Source organism: Cottoperca gobio, chromosome 6 (genome assembly GCF_900634415.1).
Source record: "Cottoperca gobio chromosome 6, fCotGob3.1, whole genome shotgun sequence".
NCBI classification, from domain to species: domain Eukaryota; kingdom Metazoa; phylum Chordata; class Actinopteri; order Perciformes; family Bovichtidae; genus Cottoperca; species Cottoperca gobio.
Window position 1 is genome coordinate 17,001,944 of NC_041360.1, and position 9,637 is coordinate 17,011,580.

Sequence of the window (9,637 nt, forward strand, 5' to 3'; positions counted from 1 at the left end):
AACCATTTTGCATGATGATGCTGAGAGAAAGTGCCTGTTCTTAAAAACACAGTTAACAATCATCAGTGCTATAGTTCTGCAGCAATGGATTAATATACACCTCATTGTTGCCTCAATAGTGACCATGCATAGAATCCTGATCATATACTGTATATATATATAAATATATGAATTACAGCCTTTTTAAGCTGCTACTAAACACCATCGAAGGAAATTATAAGAACCTTAATATTGTAACACATCATTATAAAATTAATTCAGTAAAAGCTTTATTGTCCATCACAAATCAATGGCAAATTGTCTTTTTTAATAGATAAGTAGAAAAACAAAACACAGACACACTGAGTAACACAGCCAATAGAAAAACACAGTGTTTTCATAATGTTTCAAAGGGAAACTGAAGACTTGCTCCATCCAGTACAAAAATAATATCTGAGCGCACGTCCTGGTGGGACTGAAAAAGGCTTGTTCTTCATTAAGTTGACCCTGTGTGAAAATCAATGGTCATGCAGCAGCAGCCTGTAATACATTTGTCACATGGCATTTACAGACAGACACACTCAACCTACTTTCATATGTCTAACAACCTTATATAACGTGATTCCAATCTCAGGCGCAGGGCCATTTTGCCCTCGGAGAACCTTTCCTCCCAGCTCTGACATGTGTTATCATAACAGAGAGATCACACAGCAGATCACACAGCAACCATTGCACCTGTTGCTCTTTTGTACTGTGTAGGTGTGCATAACTGCTCTGGGGAAGGTGTATGATATTTTAATCAAACCATCAAACGCAATTAAAGGAATAGTTTGACATTTAGGGAAACATACTTATTCTCGTTCTTATCGAGCTAGATACAGTTAGATGAGAAGATCGATACCACTCCTGCGTCGGAATAGTCAATATTTAGCTGGAGCAGAAAGTGAAGACTGGGAAATAGGTAGCCTGGCTTTAGCTTCTTATTTACTACACGGACACTCGGCAAGAAAGTGAATAAGCATATTTCCCAAAGTGACAAACTATTCCTTTAAGAATAGAATCATATCATTGCAGCATTTAAATGTGTATTGGTTCAGAATTACTGATAAGGCCTGTGTATACACTGTGTCTCAATTTGCGTACCTTTGTACTCGCTATTTTGAGTGCATCAACGCGGTCAAACTGAGAAGTATGGCAAACTGCAGTGCACTATGAGCACCTGGATGGTGCACTCATAACAGTCAAAAAGTTCAATGTTGAACGCTTAGACACCTTTAATGGTCGCTATCCTGGCTACGCAGCTAAAGGGGAGAGACCAGCAGTGGTTGCTCGGTTGAACACCGTTCTATACAAATACAAGTTATACATAGTGAGGATAAAAGTGTTTATTGGGTAAATTTAGCAATCTGTAATGATTTGGTAGCTAGCTAACAGCGGCGATTGTCATTTCCAGAGAGCGCACAACAGTTGTGACACTACCCTGTTGAAATTCAAACACTACGCAAGTAAGTACATAGTGTACGACATGGCAGCGTACTAACAGAAGTATCCGAATTGAGACGCAGCATAAGACTTTATTATGGGTGTGTCTGGAATTCTCGCTGGTTAGGATAACATGGAATTAGAGACAGCTTAAAGATTGCATGTCTTTATAAAGAAGAGTCATATTCAACACATGTTGTATAAAAGAGTATAAAAAAGGGTTAAAAAACACACTTATATTAAATACAGATAAAGTCATCACAGTCAAGTCCATACATAAATTAAAAAATAAATGCCCATCCTTGTGGCCCAACATTTCCATCAGGAGAACTGCAGGACTTTCTGAAGTGTCCTCCTGAGTGGCACCCTCGTCTCTGGCTTGCTGTCTGGGATCATACCAGCGCTCTTCTCTGCGCTCAGCTGGATGTCCGGCCTCTTCTCTCTGACAGCCTGCAGCCCTGCCTGAGTGATGTTCCTGCAGAAGTCCACCTTTACCTCCTGCAGACTTTCTCCGTGAGCCGCCACACCCTTCAGGCTGCAGTCGGTGATGCGGACGCAGTTCTCCAGGTGGAGGCAGCGCAGCTTCCTGCAGCTCTGCAGCACAGAGATCACATCATGGTCTGTGATGTGTCCACAGCCAGACAGGGTTAGCCAGAGCAGGTTGGGACACCTGTAGCACAGACAGCGGTCAGTTACATCCATAACAAATGACACGTTTCCACAAACCTGATTTGAGTACAATCAGTACAAGAGCTGTTCTGTGTCATCTTTACTCAACAGCCTTTAGGACATAATTGTGTAGTATAGGGAGGGATTAGTTTGTTTGCAGATCGACTAGCCTTAAGTAATCAATTCTGTTTGGCGTGTGTGTCCTATTGTCAGATGAATACTCTTCAGGTCTCTTGAATAGAATAAGATAACAGAAGAGAACAGAGAGATCGGGGGACATGAGATGTAAACAACACCACTGTGAGGCAGCAACATGATCTGTTTAACGATAGAGCAGTTTAATACCTAGACCTCGCTATCTTTTCTTTACATGCTGTCCCACTGGGCATGTGTTTCCGTCCTCTAAAAAAGAAAAGAAAAATGGAGTATGGATAACAATTGCAGGATGTTTGATGAATTTTAGCATTTTCTCATGCTCACGTTTAGAGGAATTATTTCTATAAATGGATGTGAATTGTTTGCTGTGCAATGAATGTTTACTGCATGTTTTCACTCAGTATCAGGAGTGCACTGCAACCTACTGGCAGGCCGGCAGCACAGAGCTGGCAGACAGACGCTCGGCAATGCATGGAGGAAGTCATTCACGTTCACGGATGTAGATTACATAAAGACTTACATAATCTTACCACATTACCACATGTGAGCCAAACATATTCCAGTTGCCTGCAAGATTAAGAAGGTGCTGCCCCAGCAACCTCTGAACATGGGGGAGCACAGTCATTCCACGTGCCCGGCTGCATCGCTACATGCAATGTGGGGCTATGTCAGCAGATGTTACTGCACAGTAACAATCTGCAACGAATGAAAAAAATAAAAAGAGGAGGTGGGGCGGTGGAACGACAACAGCTAAAAGCCAGCAGAATTTAGAGACTGCAGTTGGTGTGTACGTGAATGAAGGTAAACATGTCTTTAACCTTTGCTACATAATCAATCCCCTCAAGGTACAATAGTTCCATTAGCATTTCCCGACATTAACAAACTGTTAGAATGCTGATTTAAAAACAATTTAAAGTCCAAAACTAAGGCTTTTAAAATAAAAATAAAATTGCATTTTTATTTTAATATATTAAAAAAACAAGATTGTTTAAAAGTAGCTACTGTACCGTTTTTATTAGGCCTCTCTATTGTTTTGTAAGATACAAATAGTTTTGCCCTGCAGCAGGTTTATACAACTGTCTAGTACATGTGCAGCTCTTTGGAATGTGAGATGACATAAGACAAATCACATTGTGGCATTTACAACACAAGAATAGTACGTTTGCTGTGCATAAAATGGAAAAGATTATTCATTATCTGTCAACCTTTTTGCACTAATCTTATCTATCTATCTATCTATCTATCTATCTATCTATCTATCTATCTATCTATCTATCTATCTATCTATCTATCTATCCATCCATCTATCCATCCATCTATCCATCTATCCATCTATCCATCCATCTATCTATCTATCTATCTATCTATCTATCTATCCATCTATCTATCATCATCATCCATCTATCCATTCTATCCATCCATCTATCTATTCTATCTATCTATCTATCTATCTATCTCTATCTATCTATCCTATCATCTATCTATCTCATCTATCTATCACCATCTATCTATCCATCCATCTATCCATCTATCCATCCATCCATCTATCTATCTATCTATCTATCTATCTATCTATCTATCTATCTATCTATCTATCTATCTATCTATCTATCTATCTATCTATCTATCTATCTATCTATCTATCTATCTATCTATCTATCTATCTATTATTCTTTCTTTCTTTCCATGATGTCGTTGACATAAAAACAACCAGAGCTGAGCACAAGCAGAACACCACACTGCTAAGCTGTAATCTTCTCTCTAATGGCCTGTTTGGTTTCCTAACGGTTATTTTGTCTGGTCAAATTATCCAGTGGACTCTAAAAGCAACTGCGAACGTACATTTAACATTCAGCTGCTGTTGGTCCCTTCATGGTTTGTTTCAAACATACTGAACAGATTCTGAAAATCTTTTACTATCTAGATTCAGTTGTGAATATTTTTTTAAAACATCTGTCAACTGAAACTGTACTTTGTAAGCAGAAGTCATAACTTATCATTTAAGTAGCCCAAGATGTGCACTTGTTTTGAGAAAGAGAGAAATCATCAATGTATTCAAATAGTGTAAATATACATTTTTGGAATGAAAATCCTTCAACATATGTAATCATAAATGCCACATGCTAAAGCCTTTTGTGCCACCCACACTACATGGCATGTAGACCATGTTAATTCATATTGTATAACACTGACCGCAAAATAATCCAAATCTAAAAACTCAATCTTCTATTATTGAATTAAGTCATCTGGCAACTAGAGGATCGTCACACTGTAAAGACATGCTATGTTTTTTTCCATGAAGATATAAAAAGACAGGCATGAGATTGGCGTCAGAGTTTGCACGGAGTCTTATCCAAGAAGAGGCAGGCGGAGACAGACGCACATGTTCAGTCCTCTGACAGCAACAAAGAGCCAATTGTAGGCTCCACCTGCCTGCGCAGTGTGCAGCTGACTGGGAGGGTCTGCAGCCAAATCACTCTTTATCACCCCCACAGCTTCTCTGCGACCCCTCCCACTTTGTCACGTGCACTCGCTCTCCACTCCCTTAGACATTTTGGGAGGGTTTATCAGTATGCAATGAGTGTGCCTTAAGGGCGTCGAGATACAGCACCCAGACAAAGTAGGTGGTTCTAGTTTTGAATGGCCCCACATCTCTCGTGTCTTGCGTCTCAAATTTCACAATACAGGAAATCCTCACAGGGTCATACACTGAGCCAATGAGCCAGCCCCTCTTCCCTCTTCTCGTCCAGGCCAGCTGCAGTGGCCAGGCTCCCTCACATCAACGGTTATTACTGGATGCCTTAAAGAAATTCTCCAGAGACCTCATTACGCCTCTTCAGGCTGAGTCCTGCATGCAGCCAGCCACGCACACAAGGCCAAAAGCCAAGTGAGCTACGTTTCAGTGACCTATCAAATCCAACTGTCACATCCTTCAATATATAGGATTTGATATTTGACTACAGTTATTTTAGTTACCGGTAATAGAATCAGTCTAATGTCCCACAGATGTGTCACTTGTCTGTCTCTATAGTCAGCTCCAGAGAGCCAAACCATCTGTTTCTAATGATGTTCTTCCCTTCAGCTAAACATGGCAGTTGCCGTTAACCACGTGCCTCTAAATGAAAACATTTCCCCCCCTGTGGTGGTTGTGAATGACCCGGAAATTATAGGATCTTCCAAAAGTTTGCATGTTCATGTGCAACACAAAAGTGAAACCTCAGGCTCTTGTGAAAAGCAGCTACAGGGGTGGACAGAATAACAGGTACGCCAACACAGTGCATCCAAAATAACTGAAAGCTACTTATGTTCAGTTTTGATTACGGATATTTGAGGTTGGGGTTTGTACTGTCCAGTGGCGTAAGAAGTATTCATCTGTACTTAAGTAACAGTAAAAATACTACGCTGTCAACATACTCCACTACAAGTAAAAGTCCTGCATTCAAACCTTACCTAAGTAAAAGTATTCTCAGCTAAATTTACTTTAGTAGTAGTCCTATCAAAAGTAAAAGTATTCATTATCCAGAGAATGGTACCAGCCCTGTTTCCATCTTCACATTTTCCAGAGAATCCTTTCTATTGAAATAGTTTATTTAGCTTAAAGGAAAAGGAGAATTGTCTCATTCCATAAAGGAAATCCTTCAGTTGTACAGAAAATATCTAATTCAAAGTCACCAAATGTTTTAATACACAGTTTTAATCTGAAAAGTAGTAACTAAAGTGGCCAGACAAATGTAGTAAACAATGTAATGGAAGTGGAGTAGAAGTATAAAGCATTAAAAGTACCTCTTATTTGTACTGAAGTACAAGTACGTAAGTAAATATACTTCAACCAAGGGGTCATGACCCCCACACCAGGATAACAATGAGGGGTCCCAAAAGACTAAAAGCAGAAAGAAAGATTTGTTTTACCTTTTTTTTCAGACTTAAAAATATTTTTTTTATCAAAGATCATTTTACTTCTTAAGGACTCTAAATGTTTAGTTTTTTTTAAATACAGCAAGGTAAATCACTCCCTGGTTCACTTGGTCATAAATTGACATTGTTTTGTTTTAGGAGTCAAAAGCCACTGTCATATTATATTACAGTAGGCTACACTGTAAAGTACTGATGAAGTTTCATCACAAAATCCAGGACAAAGCAGGAGGGGAGAACCTCACAAACACTCACATGTGGCAGACATGGGCCAGGAAAGTGCTGACCAGGCTCTCGTGTTTACTGCAGATGTCCTTCTGAAACGTGCTCTTCAACCAGTCCTCAATGTTGCACACTTGCAGGACCCTGCTCGAGTACCAGCAAACTGTCAAGTAACGCAATGAGGGTCCCAGCACAAAGTTGTCCCTGGTCAGCTGACACGGGGAGCTCAAGTGGAGTAGAGTCCAGAGGCAGGGGATCCAGGAAGACCTCGCGCAGCTGTTGGCAGGTAAGGGACAAACTCTTCCGGTTGTCCTTGTCTAGGAAGGAGAAAAGGTGGAGGAGACATTCGCGGTTGAGCTGGGTGACATGCATGGTGAGCCGTCCCAAGGCAGAAAGAGAGGCCTCGTCCCTGTTGCTGCGATAGGCCTGCTGGGAAACAGCAACAATGCGCCTGCAGCCCGTATTGCTGTGACCCAGATACATGATGCCTCCTCAGGCACACACTGGAGGCCAGCACATATAAGGCCGTGGAGTGCAGGCTATTTTGGGAAGACAACTGGCGGTACCGGTCAAAGATGGAAGTGTTTGAGCCAGACGCTCCCTTTCCATCTGTCATGTCTCTCAACAGGCGGCAAGCGCTGTTGAGAGCCAGCAGATGTTTACTCTGCCCTGGCCTACTTTTTAGATACAGATACACACTTAGTGACACAAAAAAAGGAAAGATAGACATCTCCAGAATGTAGGACTGCAACTAAAAATCCCTGAATTAATATGTTGACGGTCACTGAGCAGAATGATGTAGGCCAATGTGAAGTTCATAAAGCGTAGGCCTATACCTGCGTACCACGTAGACTTCACCACTCTGGAAGGCTGACACAAGTTTGGAGGGGGGGAACTTTAAGTTATGGTATGTGTGGCATTTCAATTCTGTGATACATTTTTTTAAAGACAGATGTGGTGTAACAAATGAAGGTACTAATATTTTGTCGGCTTCATATAGGAAGAAGGCCAAATATTAGGATCAACTATAAATGCATAACACAACATATGCACAAATTACATTGTTGAGTTGGCCTGTCTGCACAGCATCACGAACAATTGACAAACGTTTACAGCATGGTTTACAGTAGAACCTGTTGAACCTGTTGTACTGAAGGCATAACAAAGTTTTTACCACAATTACCCACTTGTAGGACCATCCTGTAACTGATAAACTGTATAGATTATTTAATGTGAATATTGTATTTTTCCTGTTATTTTTAGGAACTTTTAAAACAATTCTGTTTGTATTATATATATATATACATTTTAAAAATAGTTTTTGCAAAGTCAGTGTTTTTTTCTCCCGAACACTTTGTTCACCATTGTTCTATTTGCTCTTTTTCTAATGCAGGACGAGGCTGTTTAGCACGACGGCTCTGTGAATATAGTTTGTGTTCTTCAACGTGCCCTTATCCTGTGAAATTAAAAAAGGTTTGTAACTTAAATAATAATCTAAAGTCTAAAAATAACAATTTCATCTAGTTTTCCTAACACAATGAATGATAACCTGAGATTAAGGCCCACTGTGTGTATATATATATATATATATATATATATATATATATATATATATATATATATATATAGATATAGATATAGATATAGAGATATATATATAGATATATATAGTCTTAGCTTGGTTCCCCATCAAGCTTTAAAAAGTGCTGACCCCCAGGTTGGGAACCTCTGTTATAGCCGACAAGGTAATTACACAACCTAATCATTTCGTAACCTAAAGGAACAAAGTGAACTATTACTGTGTGTTTTTGAAATTGCTCAATTAAAGCCCAGAGTACATACTGAGTTGGCAAAAAGGCAAAATACCATTAAATCTGTCATCACTCCACACTACATTACCAGTTATGTCCTGTTCCACGTGTTCGACTGTTTTCACCAATCTCTAAAAAGAAACACAGGACATTGGGAAATGCGAGTTCGTACTGTGACTCAGTGTCATGATGTTCTTAACCAGACCTCTGATCTGACAAACACACTGTAATGTGAGCTTATTATTAGCAGCAAGTGACCTAGCCTCCAAGAGAAAAAGAAAAAGGAAAAACAACAAAAAAAGGCCACTTGTGTGTCATTAATGGGGACCGAGTAGCGAGCCCACTGCCACCTGTGAGCAGGCAAGGAAGAGCAGCTGTTCGTCACCATACAGGAGTGCTTGTTCCTTCCTGAGCGAGGAGGCTGACTGGCTGGCACGTGTCCCGGAGGGAGCTCTTATGTGAGTGTGTGGTGGGCGGAGATGTTCGCTAGAGAAAAGAGGAAAACAACATAAAAAAAAGCCTTGCTCTCTCTCCTTAAGGTCGTACGATGACATATTGAAGGCTTTTTTCTATAGGTGACATAATAAAGGTGTTGGGTACAATAATATAGACACAATGTACCTTCTGGTGTACGCGTGTCCAGACATGTGAAAGAACAGCTCCTAACATGTGCATCAAATTGTGCACATGGTGTAGAAAGTTTATATTTTAAATGTGCTAAGATCCTCAAAGGACATAAACATTATCAGCATCCTGTATATTCTGAAATAATTATAGATAAGCATATAATTGATCAAGTTGTCTTTAATTTAGAGCTGCAACTGATGAATCTGCCAATTATTTTTCTGACTGATCGATATATAAATATATACATATATCTATACAACGTTAAAAAGTAGTGAGCAATGCCCATCGCAATTTCCTAAGCAAGACAAGGACAAACTGTAAAGTGTCACATGATAAGCAAGAGCCATTAAATGTTTTGCATGTTGCTTCAATGCTTAGTTGATTATCAAAATAGCTGCAAATTCATTTCTGTTGACCTACTTATTGTTTCAGCTCTCCATTAACTGTCCTTCCCTTTGCCCTGCAGTTTTATGCAGCAATCTTATATCTAACAGTAATCAATTGTTTAAAAGTTTCAATATTCTTCCACTATATACATCATACATTTTAATTTTACGGCAGAATTGTATCGCATTGTGTGTGATACTTGGAGAGTAAGGGAGATTCTTCCTCACTAGACAGTGGGCTGGCATGATTGATGGCCTTTATTATTTTGTCTTCAATAATTAAAATAATGTTAGCTTTTGCCATTTAAAAAAAGGTAAAAACAAAACAAGACATTAGAATCTAGTGGATGAAAAGTTGTAGAAATAAACAATCTTGTCCTCCTGTTTACATGT

At 39.6% G+C, this 9,637-nt stretch overlaps 1 protein-coding gene across 1 annotated transcript; it reads right to left on the bottom strand.

Moving 5' to 3' along the window:
* Window positions 1–256: 256 nt before the first annotated feature.
* On the bottom strand, window positions 257–6,792 carry fbxl22 (F-box and leucine-rich repeat protein 22). Its single transcript, XM_029434398.1, is given in 3 exon segments — window positions 257–2,131; window positions 6,454–6,668; window positions 6,670–6,792. Coding segments are annotated over 3 exon segments (687 nt in total). The 3' UTR covers window positions 257–1,782.
* Between the last annotated feature and the right edge of the window lie 2,845 nt (window positions 6,793–9,637).